The sequence below is a fragment of the Pristiophorus japonicus genome, chromosome 1, assembly GCF_044704955.1.
Source record: "Pristiophorus japonicus isolate sPriJap1 chromosome 1, sPriJap1.hap1, whole genome shotgun sequence".
Taxonomy (NCBI): domain Eukaryota; kingdom Metazoa; phylum Chordata; class Chondrichthyes; family Pristiophoridae; genus Pristiophorus; species Pristiophorus japonicus.
In genome coordinates, this window is record NC_091977.1 from 350,116,363 (window position 1) to 350,138,475 (window position 22,113).

The 22,113-nt window shown below is 45.2% G+C and overlaps 1 protein-coding gene and 1 long non-coding RNA gene across 2 annotated transcripts; both read right to left on the reverse strand.

The window, feature by feature from the left end:
- Positions 1 to 739: 739 nt before the first annotated feature.
- Positions 740 to 21,754, reverse strand: LOC139273473 (uncharacterized). The gene is made up of 3 exons (XR_011595132.1): positions 18,616 to 21,754; positions 10,863 to 11,037; positions 740 to 953 (listed from the first exon to the last, which is right to left on the reverse strand). It is a non-coding gene; the product is annotated as an uncharacterized lncRNA (long non-coding RNA).
- c1h7orf25 (chromosome 1 C7orf25 homolog) lies at positions 15,972 to 18,609 on the reverse strand. The gene is made up of 2 exons (XM_070890373.1): positions 18,416 to 18,609; positions 15,972 to 17,609 (listed from the first exon to the last, which is right to left on the reverse strand). Exons 1-2 carry the CDS (start codon positions 18,457 to 18,459, stop codon positions 16,319 to 16,321), a joined length of 1,335 nt encoding a protein of 444 aa, XP_070746474.1. The 5' UTR covers positions 18,460 to 18,609; the 3' UTR covers positions 15,972 to 16,318.
- Positions 21,755 to 22,113: the final 359 nt, after the last annotated feature.

Here is a 22,113-nt window from a genome sequence, read left to right on the forward strand (position 1 = left end):
GGGCCCTCTTTCTAATTGCCTAATACTGTGGTTTAATTGACCAATTTCTTGTCTTAAATGCTGTATTTCTGCCTTTTTTAACTGCTTCACAAGTTTGAGGCCTTCTTCCTTTTGCTGTTTTATACCTTCAATCTCTGTTTCTTTTAGTTAAATCTCTTTTTCTTGCAATTGTTTTACATTTTGTATCACTTTGGCCTCCTGCCTCATTAATTCCTCATTTCTCTGGGCACAATAACATGCGCTGAATGCCACCACACCGTTTGCCCGTTCTGGCCTTGGCTCTCCTTTATCTACCGTCTCCTGGATAAGTGCCACCAGCTCCCCAAAGGACGCATGTTGGCCCTTGCGGAGTTACCGTGCCTGTGCCTTTAACTCTTCTATGTCTTGCATCGGGAACCTTTTGGACAACTTCTCCTGATAAACTAGCTCAACATTTCTTTTTATTGTTGGCTTTCTGTTCATGACCGATCCCTTCATCCTGTGTCTTCTGAATATAACTACTGGTGGGTCCCCACTTAAACAATTACAACTATCGAGACGACTGCTCCTTAAGACGCGACTTCTCCCGATCCGTTTAATCGTTTATAAGTTATGCTTCGCAACATAGGTTAGAATTGCAACTGCTGAAATTTCCAATTGTCCAAAAGAATCATCAAAAAGCTGTCTCGCCAGATCCCCGTATTCTCCACCAATGTGTAAGATTTCTAAATCTCTGGCATTAAATTGACAGCGAGACTGATTCTTAAATTTAAAACAATTCGGAATAGTTTATTAAACACACACACATGCACATTTATCAGCAGTCGTCAGCTACCCTACGAATCTACTTAGTTACAACAGAGATACAATGTTACAATGATTTATGAAAAGGTATACGTCACTTTCCTCTGGCTGGGTGGCTGAACACATGGCTTGCTGTTTCGGCTGGTCTTCAGCAGGAGGTCTGCCGTGTGCTCAGGAGAGAAGGAGAAGAAGAGAGAAAAATCTTTGGCTTGAGTTCTTATACCTCTCAAAGCTATTGTTCCTCAGAAAGCCCCAGGATTGGATCTTGGTCCCAGGGCAGTTCCTTATTGGCTCTCCTCACCCATGTGTCTATCTGGAGGCATTCCTTGATTAGGTTGTCCAATTAACACAATACACAAACACCATGCTGGAGGTCTGTGAGCTTCCATTTTGAATCTTTCAAAACTGTCTTTTCGTATAGTCTACACTTTCAACATTTATACATACACAGAATCAATTTTATTACTGAACACTTTTATTTTTACAGCAGACACCTTTTCACGATGCAGAAGTTTTCAGGGACCGCAAGGGATTCCACTCTCTGAATGTGCAACTCGTTGTCAACCACCAGCAAATTAATATGGCAGTAAATGCTAAATTTCCGGGCAGCATCCATGATGCTCACACCCTGCGTGAGAGCGCTGTATCCAACATGTTTACCAATCAGCCCCAAAGTCAATGCTGGATGCTTGGTGACAAAGGATATGGCCTTGCCACCTGGCTGATGAACCCCTGCATGACACCCACACCAAAGCCGAGAAGCAATACAACGAGAGCCACAGAGCCATTCGCAATATCGTCGGGGAAAGCATTGGAGTGCTTAAGCAGCGCTTTAGATGCCTGGACCACTCAGGAGGCGAGCTCCAATAACACCCTGAGCAGGTAGCTCAATTCGTGGCGGTGTGCTCCATGCTGCACAACTTGGCTATCAGGAGGGGACAAGAATTGCCTGAAGGGTCTGACGGTCCACCTCAGGAGAGAGAGGAAGAGGAGGACGAGGAGGTGGACATCGGGCCAGACAATCAGGCTGATGCTGAAGCCATGCCCCCGCCCCCCTGTCGACTGCAGGAAAGGGCCCATGGTGGCTACATAGCTGCAAGACTCTTACGTCAGGAGCTCATAAATGAGCGCTTTGTCTGAAAGAACGTTGGTGTTATTTACAAGGCTGACACACTGCTGGGTGTGCAGGTCATACATCAATGGTGGCATCACCTTGGTGACAGTTAAAGTTTAAGTTGATTCAAGTTAAGTGTAATTATACCATTTCATATTAAGTAATCACCAGTGTGTAACAGTGCAGCTCTCTGAGCCAATGCGCAACAAGGTCATGTCTGAAATCATAAGTATATCTGTAAAAAACCACCCCACCCCCGGCCCACAACAAATTTGTCACATTTACATCATTACAATGGTCCCCATTTCCAGCAAAACAGAACACAAATGCAAAACAAGGTAGATCCCTCGCCCTGACACTCCCACCAAAATAGCAGCAGCAACCTAAAAATATGCCCCAGACAACACCTGCGGCCATGCACCTAATTTTCCTACCCCACCCCCCTCTTCTCCTCCCCACCTCTACCCCTTCCCCTGCTGACTCTAAGCCACCTGGCCGAGGAGCTCCTCAGGCAATGCTTCATTGGGAGGGGGGGGGTGGGGGGATGATGGCAGAACCGCTGCTTGAACGGATACGGGAGAGGACGGTCCCGAGGTGGGAACGTGCTCCGAGTCAGAAGCAAGATCTTGCTCCTGGCTCTCATGACCTTGTCAATGGGGGTGCAGCACCTTGGGGTGCAGTGCCGCGCTCTGGGACCATTGGGAGCCCTCTGCCACCAGTGTTCCTGGTTAACAGTTCCAGGGCCTCCTCCATCCCTTCCAAGTTATGTATTATTTGTTGGACAAAAACTCGGTGGCAACTATGTTCTTGGTGCTTAGTAGGCTTTTTGCTGCCGGTGAATCTCTCTCGTGCCTCCCACAACAACCAAACAAGCACACACCACACCCACACACGCTTTCAGTCCACCTCTCTCTCTCGGTTTCCTCTTCTGCACATGTAATGATGCCCCGTGACCTCCTGAATCGTGGGAATCGAACGCTGCCATGCCGTTGCTAAGGACGGCGACACTTTACGGCAGAAGGTCAGAGAGATTTAACACTATCGCCCATTTCATATTGCTCACAGTAACGCCCAATAATTAAAATGGAGACTAGGGGCTTTGAAAATGGGCGACAAGCCAGCGATCTGAAAACCCATTTTAACGCCCATGCCAGAAATAACCCCCAATTTTTGGACAATTTGCACAAAAGTGTAAAATCTAGCCCATGGTTTTTTGTGCAGAATTGGTGAATTCCAGATGTACAGATCCTTCAAGTATATTTGCTTGATCAGTCAAAATTAAGACATTTTCAAATTGGATTTCAGCTTGGGAGCATAGTTGAACCATTAACGTCCAGAGCTCGAGCTAGCTCTCATTAACTGATGGGTTAGGATAGCATGGAAACTGCTGGCAAGGATTACTGTGCGTTTGCCTGATCCTACCAGAGCTCACCACCCAGTTGACCTTTAATAATGTGGGTACCGAGGTCCGGCACAACCGTGGCATCTGTACCCCTCGACTGCTGATACTTAATGCTAACTGGAATCAAACTAAGTCCCATTTCTGGATAATGGTCTTCTTTTACATCAAGGACAATGGCCAAGGTCTTGATTATACTGAAATCAATCTTGGCACAGGCTTAAGTCACTAAACTGAAACCTATGGTATGGGTTGAATGAGCTCAGCATCTCAATAGATAAAAGATTGTTTTGCATTGCCTTGATGAGTGGATAAATGCATTGCCTAATGTGGCACTTGGCCTTACAGATAGAGATCAAACTTTTGTTGTCTATTAGCTTTAAGATGGACAGCCACTTTCAGTGTGGACAGCTTGTAATGGCTGTCACCTCGCTGTTCCAGATTGTTCAAGCTTACTGCTACATACCAGGAACTCATGTCAGAACTTTGACTACAAGACATGCTCACCAGGAGACTAACTGTTAAGAACATAACATAAGAAATAGGAGCAGGAGTAGGCCATTTGGTCCCTCGAACCTTTTCCGCCATTCAATAAGATCATGGCTGATCTGACCATGGGCTCAGCTCCACTTCCCTGCCCGCTCCCCATAATCTTTTACTCCCTTATCGCTCAAAAATCTCTGTCTCCACCTTAAATATATTCAATGACCCAGCCTCCACAGCTCTCTGGGACAAAAAATTCCACAGATTTACAACCCTCTGAGAGAAGCAATTCTTCCTCATCTCAGTTTTAAATGGGCAACCCTTTATTCTAAAACTATGCAACCTAGTTCTAGATTCCCCCATGAGTGGAAATATCCTCTCTGCATCTACCTTGCTCAACCCCGTCATTATCTTATATGTCTCAATAAGATCACCTCTCATTCTTCAGAACTCCAATGAGTACAGGCCCAACCTGCTCAACCTTTCTTCTTAAGTCAACCCCTTCATCTCAGGAATCAACCAAGTGAACCTTTTCTGAACTGCCTCCAATGCAAGTCTATCCCTCCTTAAATAAGAGACCAAAACTGTATGGTGTGGCCTCACCACTACTCTGTACAGTTGTACCAGTTCTCTGCTTTTATATTCCATCCCCCTTGCAATAAAAGCCAACATTCCGGTTTGCCTTCCTAATTACTTGCTGTACCTGCATACTAACTTTGTGTTTCATGCACAAGGATCCCCAGGTCCCTCTGTCCTGCAGCAATTTGTAATTTTTCTCCATTTAAATAATAATTTGCTTTTTTATTTTTTCTGCCAAAGTGGATAATCACACACTTTCCCACATTATACTCCATCTGCCAAATTTTTGCCCATTCACCTAGCCTTTGCAGATTTTTTGTGTCCTCCTCACAACTTGCTTTCCCACCCATCTTTGTATCATCAGCAAACCTGGCTCCATTACACTCGGTCCCTTCATCCAAATCATTAATTTGGATTGCAAATAGTTAAGGTCCTAGCATCGATCCCTGTGGCACCCCACTGGTTACTGTTTGCCAACCGGAAAATGACCCAATTATCCCGACTCTGTTTTCTGTTAATTAACCAATCCTTAATCCATGCAAATATGTTACCCTCAACCCTGTGAACTTTCATTTGTGCAGTAACCTTTTATTTGGGACCTTATCGAATGCCTTCTGGAAATCCATCCACTGATTCCCCCTTATCCACCCTGCTCGTTAGCTCCTCAAAGAACTCCAGCAAATTTGTCAAACATGATTTCCCTTTCATAAAACCATGCTAACTCTGCTTGACTAAATTATGCTTTTCCAAATGTTCTACTACTGCTTCCTTAATAATGGACTCCAGCATTTTCCCCGACGACAGATGTTAGGCTAACTGATCTATAGTTTCCTGCTTTCTGTCTGCCTCCTTTTGTAAATAGGGGTGTTACATTTGCGGTTTTCCAAATCCGCTGGGACCTCCCCGTAAACCAGGGAATTTTGGTAGATTACAACAAATGCATCCACTATCTCTGCAGCCACTTATTTTAAGATCCTAGGATGCAAGCCATCAGGTCCAAGGGACTTGTCCCCCTTTAGTCCCATTATTTCACCGAGTACTTCTTTAGTGACAGTGATTGTTTTAAGTTCCTCCCTCCCAGTAGCCCCTTGATTATCCATTATTGGGACGTTTTCAGTGCATTCTACCGTGAAGTCCAACACAAAATATTTGTTCAAAGTCTCTGCCATTTCCCTGTTCTCCATTATCAATTCCCCAGTCTCATCCTCTAAGGGACCATCATTTACTTTCGTCTCTCTATTCCTCTTTATAAACCTGTAGAAAGCCTGTCTGATTTTATATTTCATGCTAGTTTATTTTCATAATCTGTTTTCCCTCCATGGGGCTCTGCAACAGATCAGTGCATGATGGAATACACCCTGCACAATTTCCTCTTAATGCTATAAATTCAGCTTGGCCCTGGATCACACATACAGGCTGAAGGAAGCTCATGTCTAAAAGTTCTGTATCCTAAACGATACAAGTCCAAGGTTGAGGATGCAAGCTGCTGGAAGCAGTCACCCATAGGTCAGGTAAAACATGCTAGATGGAATTCCGTAGATTTTAATTATCCCAAATACACTGAAATAGGAAAAAATGTTGTGGTGAAAAGGTACACTTGTTTTTCTTTCACATGCATTCTCAGTCGTTATTCCTATTCCAACTCCAACAGGGAAGTAGTACTTCACCTGGTCCCGTGTACTCAAGCAAAGGAAGTATGCAACATAAAAGGTGGAATCATAGAAATTTACAGCCCGGAAGGAGGCCATTTCGGCTCATCATGTCCCCGCCAGCCAACCAAGAGCTATCCAGCCTAATCCCGCTTTTCAGCTCTTGGTCCGTAGCCCTGTAGGTTACAGCACTTTAAGTGCACATCCAAGTATCTTTTAAATGTGGTGAGGGTTTCTGCCTCTACCACCCTTTCAGGCAGAGTTCCAGACCTCTACCAGCCTCTGGATGAAGAAATTTCTCCTCATATCTCCTCTAAACCTCACCCCAATTACTTTAAATCTATGGCCCCTGGTTGTTGACCCCTCTGTCAAGGGAAACAGGTACTTCCTTTCCACTCGATCCAGGCCCCTCATAATTTTATACACCTCAATCAGGTCTCCCCTCAGCCTGCTCTGTTCCAAAGAAAACATAGAAACATAGAAAATGGGTGCAGGAGTAGGCCATTCGGCCCTTCGAGCCTGCACCACCATTCAATGAGCCCATAGCTGAACATGCAACTTCAGTACCCCATTCCTGATTTCTCGCCATACCCCTTGATACCCCTAGTAGTAAGAACTACATCTAACTCCTTTTTGAATATATTTAGTGAATTGGCCTCAACAACTTTCTGTGGTAGAGAATTCCACAGGTTCATCACTCTCTGGGTGAAGAAGTTTCTCCTCATCTCGGTCCTAAATGGCTTACCCCTTATCCTTAGACTGTGACCTCTGGTTCTAGACTTCCGCAACATTGGGGACATTCTTACTGCATCTAATTTGTCTAAACCCATCAGAATTTTAAACGTTTCTATGAGATCCCCTCTCATTCTTCAGAACTCCAGTGAATGCAAGCCCAGTTGATCCAATCTTTCTTGATATGTCAGTCCCGCCATCCCGGGAATCAGTCTGGTGAACCTTCGCTGCACTCCCTCAATAGCAAGAATGTCCTTCCTCAAGTTAGGAGACCAAAATTGTACACAATACTCCAGGTGTGGCCTCACCAAGGCCCTTTACAACTATAGTAAAACCTCCCTGCCCCTGTACTCAAATCCCCTCGCTATGAAGGCCAACATGCCATTTGCTTTCTTAACCGCCTGCTGTACCTGCATGCCAACCTTCAATGACTAATGTACCATGAAATCCAGGTCTTGTTGCACCTCCCCTTTTCCTCATCTGTCACCATTCAGATAATAGTCTGTCTCTCTGTTTCTACCACCAAAGTGGATAACCTCACATTTATCCACATTATACTTCATCTGCCATGCATTTGCCCACTCACCTAACCTATCCAAGTTACTTTTCAGCCTCATAGCATCCTCCTCACAGCTCACACTGCCACCCAACTTAGTGTCATCCGCAAATTTGGAGATACTACATTTAATACCCTCGTCTAAATAATTAATGTTCAATGTAAACAGCTGGGTCCCAGCACAGAACCTTGCGGTACCCCACTAGCCACTGCCTGCCATTCTGAAAAGTACCTAGTTATTCCTATACTTTGCTTCCTGTCAGCCAACCAGTTCTCAATCCACGTCAGCACACTACCCCCAATCCCATGTGCTTTAACTTTGCACATTAATCTCTTGTGTAGAACCTTGTCAAAAGCCTTCTGAAAGTCCAAATACACCATATCAACTGGTTCTCCCTTGTCCACTCTACTGGAAACATCCTCAAAAAATTTCAGAAGATTTGTCAAGCATGATTTCCTTTTCACAAATCCATGCTGACTTGGACCTATCATGTCACCTCTTCCCAAATGCGCTGCTATGACATCCTTAATAATTGATTCCATCATTTTACCCACTACCGATGTCAGGCTGGCCAGTCTATAATTCCCTGTTTTCTCTCTCCCTCCTTTTTTAAAAAGTGGGGTTACATTGGCTACCCTCCACTCTATAGGAACTGATCCAGAATCTATGGAATGTTGGAAAATGACTGTCAATGCATCTGCTATTTCCAAGGCCACCTCCTTAAGTACTCTGGGACGCAGTCCATCAGGCCCTGGGGATTTAGCGGCCTTCAATCCCATCAATTTCTCCAACACAATTTCCCGACTAATAAGGATTTCTCTCAGTTTCTCCTTCTTACTAGACCCTCTAACCTCTTTTATATCCGGAAGGTCTAAGGATAAGGGGTAAGCCATTTAGGACCGAGATGAGGAGAAACTTCTTCACCCAGAGAGTGGTGAACCTGTGGAATTCTCTACCACAGAAAGTTGTTGAGGCCAATTCACTAAATATATTCAAAAAGGAGTTAGATGTAGTACTTACTACTAGGGGGATCAAGGGGTATGGCAAGAAAGCAGGAATGGGGTACTGAAGTTGCATGTTCAGCTATGAACTCATTGAATGGCGATGCAGGCTCGAAGGGCCGAATGGCCTACTCCTGCACCTATTTTCTATGTTTCTAGGTTTCTATGTTGGTTGTGTTCTCCTTAGTGAATACCGACCCAAAGTACTTGTTCAATTGGTCTGCCATTTCTTTGTTCCCCGTTATGACTTCCCCTGATTCTGACTGCAGGGGACCTACGTTTGTCTTTACTAGCCTTTTTCTCTTTACATATCTATAGATGCTTTTACAGTCCGTTTTAATGTTCCCTGCAAGCTTCCTCTCGTACTCTATTTTCCCTGCCCTAATCAAACCCTTTGTCCTCCTCTGCTTTCTAAATTTCTCCCAGTCCCCGGGTTCGCTGCTATTTCTGGCCAATTTGTATGCCACTTCCTTGGCTTTAATACTGTCCCTGATTTCCCTTGATAGCCACGGTTGAGCCACCTTCCCTTTTTTATTTTTATGCCAGACAGGGATGTACAATTATTGTAGCTCATCCATGCGGTCTCTAAATGTCCGCCATTGCCCATCCACTGTCAACCCCTTAAGTATCATTCGCCAATCTATCCTAGCCAATTTACGCCTCATACCTTCAAAGTTACCCTTCTTTAAGTTCTGGACCATGGTCTCTGAATTAACTGTTTCATTCTCTATCCTAATGTAGAATTCCACCATATTATTGGTCACTCTTCCCCAAGGGGCCTCGCACAATGAGATTGCTAATTAATCCTCTCTCATTACACAACACCCAGTCTAAGATGGCCTCCCCCTAGTTGGTTCCTCGACATATTGGTCTAGAAATCCATCCCTTATGCACTCCAGGAAATCCCCCTCCACCGTATTGCTTCCAGTTTGGTTAGCCCAATCTATATGTATATTAAAGTCACCCATTATAACTGCTGCACCTTTATTGCATGCACCCCTAATTTCCTGTTTGATGCCCTCCCCAACATCACTACTACTGTTTGGAGGTCTGTACACAACTCCCACTAACGTTTTTTGCCCTTTGGTGTTCTGCAGCTCTACCCATATAGATTCCACATCATCCAAGCTAATGTTCTTCCTAACTATTTCATTAATCTCCTCTTTAACCAGCAATGCTACCCCACCTCCTTTTCCTTTTATTCTATTCTTCCTGAATGTTTAATACCCTTGGATGTTGAGTTCCCAGCCCTGATCATCCTGGAGCCACGTCTCTGTAATCCCAATCACATCATATCTGTTAACATCTATTTGCACAGTTAATTCATCCACCTTATTATGGATACTCCTTGCATTAAGACACAAAGCCTTCAGGCTTGTTTTTTTAGCACCCTTTGTCCTTTTAGAATTATGATGTAGTGTGGCCCTTTTTGTTTCTTGCCTTTGTTTACTCGGCCTTCCACTATTGCTTTTTACCTTTCTACCATCTGTTTCTGACTCCATATTACTTTGCCCTGTCTCGCTGCATAGGTTCCCATCCCCCTGCCATATTAGTTTAAACACTCCCGAACTGCATTTGCAAATGTTACTCCCAGGACATCAGTTCCAGTCGTGCCCAAGTGCAGACCGTCCCTTTTGTACAGGTCCCACTTCCCCCAGAACTGGTTCCAATGTCCCAGGAATTTGAATCACTCCCTCTTGCACCACTGCCCAAGCCACGTATTTATTCTAACTATCCTGCTCCCTCTACTCTGATTAGCACATGGCACTGGTAGCAATCCAGAGATTACTACCTATGAGGTCCTACTTTTTAATTTAGCTCCTAGCTCCCTAAATTCAGCTTGTAGGACCTCTTCCCGCTTCTTACCTATATCGTTGGTATCTACATGTACCACAACAACTGGCTGTTCACCCTCCCTCTCCAGAATGCTCTGCAGCCACTCCGAGACATCCTTGACCTTTGCACCAGGGAGGCAACATACCATCCTGGAGTCTCGGTTGCGGCCGCAGAAACTCCTACCTATCCCCTTACAATAGAGTCCTCTATCACTATAGCTCTCCCACTCTTTTTCCCGCCCTTCTGTGCAGCAGAGCCACCTATGGTGCCATGAACCTAGTTGCTGGTGCCTTCCCCTGGTAAGTCATCTCCCCCAACAGTATCCAAAATGGTTGCACTACCTTCCTGCTCTTGCCTTGTCTCTTGGTCACCCATTCACTATCTATCCTAACCCTTACCTGCGGTGTGACCAACTCACTAAATGTGCTATCCACAACATTCTCAGCATCGCGCATGATCCAGAGCGAGTCCATCTGCAGCTCCAGTGCCGTCATGTGGTCAGTCAGGAGCTGCAGCTGGACACACTTCCCACACACATAGCAGTCAGGGACACTGGCTGACTTCCCACATAGCACAGGAGGAGCATGACACGGGTCTGAGCTCTCCTGCCATGACTTAACCCTTAAATTAATTTACTTACTAAAATTTACTTAACACCAAACAGCTACTTAGTAGTTCGCTACCAATTAAACCAATCTAAAAGTCAGTCTAAAATAGAGTTATACTTACCAGCTTGGCTGTGACGTCACCTCTTGATTTCGCACCCCTCTATCTTTGTCTGCAGCTGGTTGGGCTGGTCTCTGGACCCAGCATCTCCAATCTTTCCTCATTGCCAAAATTCTCCAGTCCAGGCAACATTCTTGTAAATCTCCTCTGCACCCTTTCCAGTGCAATTACATCTTTCCTGTAATGAGATGACCAGAACTGCACACAGTACTCCATCTAACCAGTGTTTTATACAGTTCAAGCATAACCTCCTTGCTGTTGTATTCCATGCCTCGACTTATAAAGGCAAGTATTCCATATGCCTTCTTAACCACCTTATCTACCTGGCCTGCGACCTTCAGAGATGTGTGGACCTGCACTCCAAGGTCCCTTTGTTCCTCTGCACTTTTCAGTGTTGTACCATTTAATGTGTATTCACTTGCCTTGTTAGACCTCCCCAAATGCATTACCTCACACTTATCCAGATTGAATTCCATTTGCCACTGTTCTGCCCACCTGACCAGTACATTGATATCTTCCTGCAATCCGCATCTTTCTTCTTCATTATTAACCACACAGCCTATTTTAGTGTCATCTGCAAAGTTCTTAATCATACCCACAACATTTAAGTCCATGTCATTGATATATACCACAAAAAGCAAGGGACCCAGCACTGAGTCCTGCGGAACCTCACTGGATACAGCCTTCCAGTCACAGAAAGACCCATCAACCATTATCCTTTGCTTCCTGCCTCCGAGCCAATTTTGGATCCAACTTGCTACTTTGCCCTGGAACCCATGGGCTATTACTTTCGTGACCAGTCTGCTATGTGGGACCTTATCAAAAGCTTTGCTAAAATCCATATACACTACATCATACGCACTGCCCTTGTCAACCCTCCTGGTTACTTCCTCAAAAAAATCAATCAAGTTAGTCAGACACGACCTTCTCTTAACAAATCCATTTTTCCAAATGAAGATTTATTCTGTCCCTCAGGATTTTTTCCAATAATTTTCCCACCACCGAGATTAAGCTGACTGACTTGTAATTACTCGGTCTATCCCTTTCTCCCTTTTTAAACAAAGGTACAACATTAGCAGTCCTCCAGTCCTCTGGCACCGCACCTGTAGCCAGAGAGGATTGGAAAATGATGGTCAGAGCCTCTGCTATTTGCTCTTTTGCTTCTCTTAACAGCCTGGGATACATTTCGTCTGGGCCTGGGGATTTATCCACTTTCAAAGCTGCTAAGCTCCTTAATACTTCCTCTCTCACTAAGTTTATCTCGTCTAATATTTCACACTTCTCCCTCATTTCAAAATCGGCATCGCCCCTCTCTTTTGTGAAAACGGATGCAAAGTATTAAGAATCCTACCTGCATCTTCCGCCTCCACACACAGATTTCCTTTATACCCCACTCTTTCTCTAGTTATCCTCTTGCTCTTAATGTATTTAATGTATTAATGCAACATCTTTGGGTTTTCCCTGATTTACTTGCCAACATTCTTTCATGCTCTCTTTGCTTTCCTGATACCTTTTTTAATTGCACCCTGCAGTTCTTATACTCCTCTACAGTTTCTGCAGTGTTGAGTTCCCGGTATCTGTCATAAGCTTTCCTTTTTTTCTTTACCTTACCCTGTATGTCCCTTGACAACCAGGGAGCTCTAGATTTGTTAGCCCCACCTTTTTTTTTTAAAGGGAATAAACTTGTTCTGTACCCTCAGGATTCCCTCCTTGAATGTCTCCCACTGCTCTGACACTGATTTACCATCAATTTAAAAAGTAGAGAGATAAGTGATACTTCTAATCTAATCTAAACCCAAGATGTCTGCGCTCCTCAAATTCTGGCCTCGAACATCCCTCATTATAACTGCTCAACCATCCGGGGATATGCCTTCAGCTGCCTGGGCCCTAAGCTCTGGAACTTACTCCCTAAACCTCCACGCCCCTCTACTTCCTTTAAGACGCTCCTTGAAACCTACCTCTTTAAACAAGCTTTTGGTCATCTGCCTTAATTTCTTCTTCTGTGGCTCGGTGTCATTTTTATCTGTTTGTCTTGTAACACTGTTGTGAAGCGCCTTGGGACATTTTACTACGTTAAAGGCGCTATATAAATCAAAGTTATTAATAATAAAAATCCTCATTAATTAAATCAGCTGATTGCTGAATAGCTGCTAGGTGCGTTTTGCTGAGTTGTAGATTTTATTTCTGTTCGATAGTTTCGAGTCTATTAACTAGAGGCATGGCAGGGCAGCTCAGTCTGTGGATTGCACAACCTGTGGCAGGTGGGAAGTCCTGGATGCTTCACGCAACCTGGACGACCGCATGTGCAGGTGTCTCCAGCTGTAGCAACGCAATCTCCGCATTTCAGAGCTTGAACGGCGGCTGGAGTCACTGTAGTTCATCCGCGAAACTGAGAATTTCGTGGATAGCACATTTCAGAAGGTGCTCACCCCACAGCTTAAGAGTGTGCAGGGAGAGAGGGAGTGGGTGACCACCAGACAGAAAAGGAGTACTAGGCAGGTAGTGCAGGAGTCCCCCGAGTCCATCTCGCTCTCCAACCAGTACTCTGTTCTGAGTACTAGTGGGGGCGATGGTGCCTCTGGGGAGTGCAGCCAGAGCCAAGTCCACGCACCACGAGTGGCTCACCTGCATGGGATGGGGGGGGAGAAGAATGGAAGAGCTATAGTGGTAGGGGATTCAATAGTCAGGGGAGCAGACAGGCATTTTTGTGGCTGCAGATGTGGCTCCAGAATAGTATGTTGCTTCCCTGGTGCCAGGGTCAAGGATGTCACCGAGCGACTGCAAGACATTCTGGGGGGAGAGAGAGAACAGCCTGAGGTCGTGGTCCATATTGGTACCAATGACATAGATAAAGAGGGATGAGGTCCTGCAGGCAGTGTTTAGGGAGCTAGGCGTGCGATTAAAAAGTAGGACCTCAAAAGGTAGTAATCTCCAGATTACTCCCGCTTCCACGTGCTAGTGAGTACAGAAATAGGAGGATAGAGAAGATAAATGCGTGGCTGGAAAGATGCTGCAGGCGTGAGGGCTTTCGATTCCTGAGGCATTAGGACTGTTTCTGGGAGGTGGGACCTGTACAAGCTGGATGGGTTGCACCTCAACAGAGCCGGGACCAGTATCCTCGCAGGAGGTTTTGCTAGTGCTGCTAGGGAGGATTTAAACTAGCTTGGTAGGGGGATGGGAATCGGAGAAGAGAGTCAGTGGGGAGAGAAGCAAAGCTGGAATTGGGCAGTGGAGAAGTAGAAAGTGAATTTGGAAGACAATAGAAACAAGGGCTGGAAAATAGACAACAGGGGAGTTTGGCAATACTAAATGGTATATACTTCAATGGACAGTTTTGGGGAATGAAAAGGGGCAGGTGGAAGGGGTTTCAGTGGGAGAGAATTTTGGTGCTAGTGATCATAATTCAGTAAGATTTAGGGTAGTTATGGAAAAGGACAAAAGGGGACCAGAAATAAAAGTTCTCAATTGGTGTAAAGCCAATTTTGCTGAGCTAAGATGGGATTTGGCCAAAGTGGACTGGAAACAACTACTTGATGGAATACAAGGGAACATTTTGAATCAGTGGCCGAAGTATTATTAGGTTCAGTATTAAGAATAAAAAAGGAAAAAAGTCGATGATAAAGGCAACTGACTGGGGGAAAAAAAATCTAATTCCAGTGAAATAAAAAAGGACTATACCAAGATTAAATGGAGGGAAATATTGGCAAATAGAACCTTAGAAATGGAAAAAAAACCTAAACAGATTAAAAATGTATAGATCAGGTACATTTTAAAGAAAAAAAGTGTATCAAAGGCTGGGGTTCCATGGAAAAATAAAGGTGATAAAAGAACCAAGATAAATATCAAGAATATGGAAGTTACAAAAAAGATGAGAGGATGAGAAAATAAGACCACTAAAAGAAAGAAGAGGAATGCTTGTAATGGAGAGTGAGGGAATGTCAGAGGTAAGTGCTTTAACTCAGTTTTAAGATTTGGATATGGGAGTTGTAGAGGTGAGTGCGAGGACTGGTGGAGGTTAGTATTCACATAGAGGGGATACTAAAGTTGTTATTTAGACTTAAGGTAGACAAATCACCAAGACCTATTGGTTTTCATCCAAGGGTCCGTAGGTAAACTGGGGGAAAAAATAGAGGTGGCTCTGGAAATGTGTGACGTGGGGGGGGGAAGGGGAGGGGAGGGGAGGGGCAAATAGGTAGATGGTCGAAAAGCTCAACTCCAAAAGATTTGTGGCACTGATCTAGTTATAGAGGTTATAGGACCATTGTAGAGATTGTAGCTGTCTACCAGCATTGCTTTTGCAATATATATGATAAACTTTTATTGTGCATACTGGAAACAGAAATATACCATCAACCTTGCTACAGAAACAACCCACAAACAAAGAAGACAGCAAGAATTCAGTTCTCCTTTTTTATATTTCCTCCCTTAACTGTATTTTTCTTCTACCTACAATATTGCTGGTGATGTAACCTGACCCACACCACCTCCCACTCCCAGGTTTCATTTCCACTCTTTCGACATTTTCTTTGTTTTTTTTTTAATCCTCCAAATCCCATTCATAATTCCTCCTCTGGATTTTACTACTTTTCTCTCTATTTGTCTTCTTTTAATTCTCAAAAACAAACAAAAAAATTATTCATTATATTTAAATATTGTTTTACTTTTTCCCCTTCCATACTTTTCATTCCCAGCAGAACATGAAGGCACCAGGTAGAACCAAGCAATAATGGCAGTGCGCAGGCTCAGTATTAGGAAACTAATCCATTAGCTGCATCTGTTATCAGATACCCAAGCCAGGACTTTCCTTCCTGACCAGTTTCAAGGCCATAGTTTGCATCCCACTGAGCTCAATGACCCCTCATCGAGCTCAACAGGTGCTGGCTTTTCAGTATTAGAAAGCGATTCATCAAAGGAGCTATTTGCTGCCAACACAATTTTAGTAATTGCAAAATTATTCCAAATGCTTTATGCTCCGGAGAAACATCACCAAAGATGGCTTTTGAGAAGCTCAGTAATTATTTTTAAAAAGCCCCTTTTGTATCCTGCATTAACTATTTTTCAGACATGCACGTAGCAGCGCAGTAGAGTTGTATCTTCGACTCTACAGGATGATTATTTGATTTGAATCCTCATTTATTAGATCAAGGGTTACAATGGAGGCAAATACAGTAAAGCACACATAGAACGTTAAGGACTGTCCAAAATGGCTGTTAACTGCCAGTGTGAATACTCATTTATTGTTGGTTGGTACTTGGTTCGCATTTTAAAGAGACAAGGGTAATTTTAACTGTAGGTAATGGTGTAAAACTGGTGATATTGAACTGGCCGTCTGTTATACAGGAAAATCAGGTTATGGTGTATAAGAGGTGGAAATTCGATATCACCCACAGTTAAAATGACCCCCACAGTCTTTAAGACATAATAATGTACATACAGGTATTCAATTATAAGACATCGCTTTATCTTACTAAACCACCATCGCAGACTATCTCATGAAAGGCAGTCCCAGGTAAAGGAGTTGCTGTTGGCTCCTTGCTCTCTGTCAGAGCTCTAGGCTGATGGATAAATACACTGAATTTCACGCCTTGGTTATCTGCGGCTCGAACAAATCCGCTGTTTGCCGTCATGGTGATTGCCTTCAAAGCATCTCCGGTGCCAAAAATAGTAATAGAACGACTGTTAATTTTTGCACTGGCTTCCAATTTGGAGGCCCGTTCAGAAGGTTGGTCAGGGACGACTGTGATTCCCTGCAGCAGTTTCTGAGCCCGGGCCTTTTCTCCAGGGCCGCCCAATGTCTCTAGAATGGCTTGAAAATCTTTCACTGCTGACTCGCACGCAAACAGCTCTTTGTCCTTCATGAAAGCCTGCAACTTGGGCAAGACACTCTCCTCCCTTTCCTGGGAAGCTTGCTCGGTCAGCACTTTCTCCTTAAAGATGAAGCAGCAGCCTCCATGGCTTACTGCCGAAACAAAGGTGATCAGGGTGGTTATGTCTAAATTGACGCGGTTGCAAAAATCCACTTTAACTTCAGTGGGAAAGGCAACACTGGCAACGATTGTAGACCTGTCTACTTTTGTCACCTGCAGTGGCTCCTCCAAGTCTTCGTCAGAGTCGGTTGAATTATCATCAGCCTCCTCCATGAAATCAATCATTGAATTCACAGCTACGATGTCTCCCCGTACAGAGAGCCCCATTTCTTTCAGTCTCTCTGCCATGGGGCTAGAAATGCCATTATAAAACGCAAACACAATATGTGGATTACTGTACTGCACCAGTTGCTGCTTGCTTGCTTCCAAATAATCTTCTGCTTGCTCGACGATACTTTTGTCTCCATACTGGCCTCTTCCCACCCAGATACTGTGCAGTGCCTCGGCTTTCCGACCGATGGCTTTGACCCAGGTGAGGCCGCCATTTGCGACGACATCCACCACCAGGGACTGCTTGTCACCAGAGTGCTCCTGGTAGTTGAAAACGTGCAGCAGGCTGACCACATCCTCTAGGCTTTCTGCTGACTCGATGACCGCCTTTAGGTGGGTGAGATTTGTGCTCTGCAGGTGAGACTCCTTGACCGAAACCTTGCCCGCTTCTACTTTCCGCAAGAACTTCAGCTCGGCTTTCAGCTTGCCGCAGAGCTTGGGCCCACCCTGCACCCCGCCCGCACGGGAGCGGGACAGCGCCTCTGCCCTGTCCAGCAGCTCCCGGGCTTCAGCGATCCTCTCCGAGAGAATCTTCTGTAGGGACATGGCATCCCTGAAAAACAAAACACTCCACATTCACTCAAGCTCAGGATTGTTATGGGGGGGGGTTAGAGAATGGGGAACAGGCACCTTATTCGGCCAGGTGACACCTAGGTACATCCCAGTGAAAAGGTGAGACCTGGAGTCTGCACATTGGGCCACTTGCAGATCAGCAACCAATGCCGGTGCTCAACTGACACCTCTAAAAATGGAGTCATAAAATTGTGGATTCAAGCACCCAGCTGACACTTCAGTGCAGTACTGAGGGAGTGCTGCACTGTCAGAAGTGCCTTCTTTGATGTGATGTTAAACCGAGGCCCCATCTGCCCTCTCAGGTGGATGTAAAAGATCCCAAAGAAGAGTAGGGGAGTACTCCTAGTGTCCTGTCCAATATTTATCCCCCAATCTACATATAACTCATTGCTGTTTGTGAGACCTTGCTGTGTTTCCCTCCATAACAGTGATTACTCTGCCAAAGTTCTTCATTGGTTGTAAGGTACTTTGGGACGTCCTGAGATCATGAAAGGCAGAATTTAAATGCAAGTTCTTTCTCTTTCTTTCTTCTGAGCCCTATCAACCATCTTTAACTTACTGTACTGCCCTCCACCATCATTAGCTCAACATGCATGGTAACTACACTTCAAAAGTACTTCATTGGCTGTAAAACTCTTCTTCCCAGCCCATGTCCCCAATCAATCTTTTTCTTTGGGTCCGTGTCCCCCAGTTCTCTCACACATAGTCCCTGTTCCCCATCTCTCCCTCTCAGGATCCCGATCCCCATTCCCATTCCTCCTCAATGGCCTCTTATCCCCAATCTACCTCTGGGCTCCTCTTTCAGATGTTCTCTTCTCCTCAGGGCCCATGCCCCCGTTATCTCACTCTCCCTGAGGATCCCTACTGCCAGTCCATTCACTTCGCCCACAGTCCCGGTCCCCAGTTAATCACTCTCTCTTTCGGCCCTTGTCCAACGTCTGTCTGTCTGTCTGTCTGTCTGTCCCTCGCCCCCGCCCTCCGGTTACCTTTCCGGATCCAGGGTCTCCGATCTGTCCGCTATCTCCCGCTTGATGAGGGCTTTGCACCGGAAGTGGGTCTGTAGTTTGCCACGTCCCATCCGCAGCCGGCCGCCATGTTGGTGAGGGCGCTGGACATGCGCAGTATCAATGTCGGTACAGCCTGGAAATGAGGCACTGGAGGGGGATGGATGGGGTGTGTGGCCAGGAGAGAGGGGCACTGAGGGAGGACGAGGGTGAATGAGAGGTGTGGTAAGTGCCTTCAGGAGGGAGTGGAGAGCAATAAAAGGGAAGGGTGATTGAAATGAGAAGAGCATGGGAGAATCACAGAATGATACAACACAGGAGTCCATTCGGCCCATTGTGCCGGAGGGGCTGGGAAGGATGGAAGAGGATGATATGAGAGGGGAGGAAGATGGAGGAATAGGGGAGGCGTTGAGAAATGAGAGGGGAGCTGGATGAGCGAATGAGGAGAGGAAGATAGGAGGAATTGAGAGAGAATCAAGAAATGAGGGGAGAGATAGGATGAGAACAGAGAGTGGATTAGGGAAGGGGATACCAGGGGGAATGAGGGGAGGGTGGATGAGAGAGGAGAGGAATGAAAGGGAAGGGGAAGGTAGTTCGGAAGAGTGGAAGGCGTATGAGATGGGAGGGTTATTGGGGAGGTGAAAGATGGAAAGGAGTATTATGGAGGTGAATGAAATAGGAGGGGAAAAATCAAAGACACAAGGAAGTGAGAAGGGAGGAAGAAGAGAGGTGGGTAATGGAAGGGAAGTGAATGAAAAGCAAGAGGGAAATGGGGAGGAAAAAGAAATGGAGTAATATCAGGGGGGAGGGGGGGATATAAAGGGAGGTGTGGGGTGACATTTAATGAGCCTCAAGGCAAATGTATTGATATGGCAACAGTGTTGCTTGAATGTTGTGCATTTTCCCTCTGATGCTTCAGCATGCTTACAATAAAGAGCTGTTAAAATGCTTTGTAAGGCACAATTGTAACATTAAGCAGAGTGAACGTACTTACCTTTGCAGCCTTTCAGATCAACAAATTGCTGGCACACCTGCTCCAGGGTCACTGTACAAGTGAGCACTCATTTTTTCAGCCACTGTCTTCCTTCAGCTACAATGGACATGCTATTTGCTGGATGATGGTCCTTAGCTCAAAAAAGGACCTCTCTTCCCTGCAATTTCTCTAAAGCTGTCCATAAATTAACCATGTACACTTCCTGCAGCCAAATCTTCCTCTTTTCTCGATCAGGGCATCTTTAATCAAGGTGTCAGCCTTGGTTCAATGGTAGCACTCTTACCTCTCAGAAGGTTGTGGGTTCAAGTCCCACTTGACCACGTAATCTAGGCTGACCCTTCAGTGCAGTACTGAGGGAGTGTTGCACTATCGAAGGTGTCTTCTTTCAGATGAGATGCTAAACTGAACCCCTGCCTGCCTTTTCAGGTGGACGTAAATGACCTCATGGCACTATTCGAAAAGTAGAGGCGTTTTCCCAGTGTCCTGGCCTCAATATTTATCCCTTAACCAACATCATGTTTGAAATTATGTTTGACAGATTTGCTGGAGTTCTTTGAGGATGGAACGAGCAGGGTGGAAAAAGGGGAACCAGTAGATGTGTATTTGGATTTCCAGAAGGTATTTGATAAGGTGCCACATAAAAGGTTACTGCACAAGATAAGAATTTACGGGGTTGGGGTTAATATATTAGCATGGATAGAGAATTGGCTAACTAACAGAAAACAGAGAGTCGGGATAAATGTGTCATTTTCAGGTTGGCAAACTGTAACTAGTGGGGTGCTACAGGGATCAATGCTGGGGCCTCAACTGTTTACAATCTATATTAATGACTTGGATGAAGTGTAATGTAGCCACGTTTGCTGACGATACAAAGATAGGTGGGAAAGCAAGTTGTGAGGAGGATGCAAAGAATCTGCAATGGGATACAGACAGGCTATGTGAGTGGGCAACAGTTTGGCAGATGGAGTATAATATGGGAAAATGTGAGGTTATTCACTTTGGTAGGAAAAATAAAAAAGCAAATTATTATTTAAATGGGGAGAGATTACAAAATGCTTTGGTACAGAGGGATCTGGGGGTTCTTGTATATGAAACACAAAAACTTAGCATGCAGATACAGCAGGTAATTGGGAAGGCAAATGGAATGTTGACCTTTATTGCAAGGGGGATGGAGTATAAAAGTAGGGAAGTCCTACTACAATTGTACAGGGTGTTGGTGAAACCACACATAGAGTACTGCTTTGGTCTCCTTATTTAAGGAGGGATATACTTGCATTGGAGACAGTTCAGAGAAGGTTCATGAAGTTGATTGCTAAGATGAAAGGGTTGTCTGATTGGAGTTTAGAAGAATGAGAGGTGATCTTATTGAAATGTATAAGATTCTGAGGGGGCTTGATAGGGTAGATGTAGAGAGGATGTTTCCCCTCGTGGGGGAATCTAGAACTAGGAGGTAAAGGGCTAGAGTTTCCTCGTTTTTTGCATGCTTAATTCTACAACATACTTCTAAAAGGACAAAGTGTTTAAAAAAAAACAAGACTGAAGGCTCTGTGTCACAATGCAAGGAGCATTCGTAAGAAGGTGGATAAATTAACTGTGCAGACAGCTGTTAACGGATATGATGTAATTGGGATTACGGAGACATGGCTCCAGAGTGATAGACAGAAAGGACAAACAGGTGGGGTAGCTTTGTTGGTGAAAGAGGAGATTAACGCAATAGTAAGAAAGGACATTAGCTTGGATAATGTGAAATCTGTATGGGTAGAGCTATGGAACATCAAAGGGCAGAAAACGCTAGTGGGAGTTGTGTACAGATCACCAAACAGTAGTAGTGAGGTTGGGGATGGCATCATCAGGAAATTAGGGATGCGTGCAATAAAAGTACAGTAGTTATCATGGGTGACTTTAATCTACATATAGATTGAGCTAACCAAACTGGTAGCAATACAGTGGAGGAGAATTTCCTGGAGTGTATTAGGGATGGTTTTCTAGACCAATATGTTGAGGAACCAACTAGAGAGCTGGCCATTCTAGACTGGGTGTTGTGTAATGAGAGAGGATTAATTAGCGTCGAGAGAGGCGGGAGTCGGTGAGAGGCAGCGGCCTATCAAGGCTCAGCAGTCGGGCAGTCCGGGGAGCGTCGAGAGAGGCGGGAGTCGGTGAGAGGCAGCGGCCTATAAAGGCCCAGCAGTCGGGCAGTCCGGGGAGCGTCGAGAGAGGCGGGAGTCGGCGAGAGGCAGCGGCCTATAAAGGCTCAGCAGTCGGGCAGTCCGGGGAGTGTCGAGAGAGGCGGGAGTCGGTGAGAGGCAGCGGCCTATAAAGGCCCAGCAGTCGGGCAGTCCGGGGAGCGTCGAGAGAGGCGGGAGTCGGCGAGAGGCAGCGGCCTATAAAGGCTCAGCAGTCGGGCAGTCCGGGGAGCGTCGAGAGAGGCGGGAGGTTTGTACAGCTCCAGCTGGGAGAGAAGGCAAAAAAGAAGTAGAAATAAATCA

What these genes read in the sequence shown, in the direction of transcription:
- c1h7orf25 (XM_070890373.1), bottom strand. Translation starts at nt 18,459, where the DNA reads ATGGGCCCTGAGGAGAAGAGAACATCTGAAAGAGGAGCCCAGAG. An exon ending in TCTGAAAGAGGAGCCCAGAG is followed by an intron (nt 17,610 to 18,415) that starts GTAGATTGGGGA and finishes TTTGTTTTTCAG; the next exon opens with GGATGCCATGTCCCTACAGA.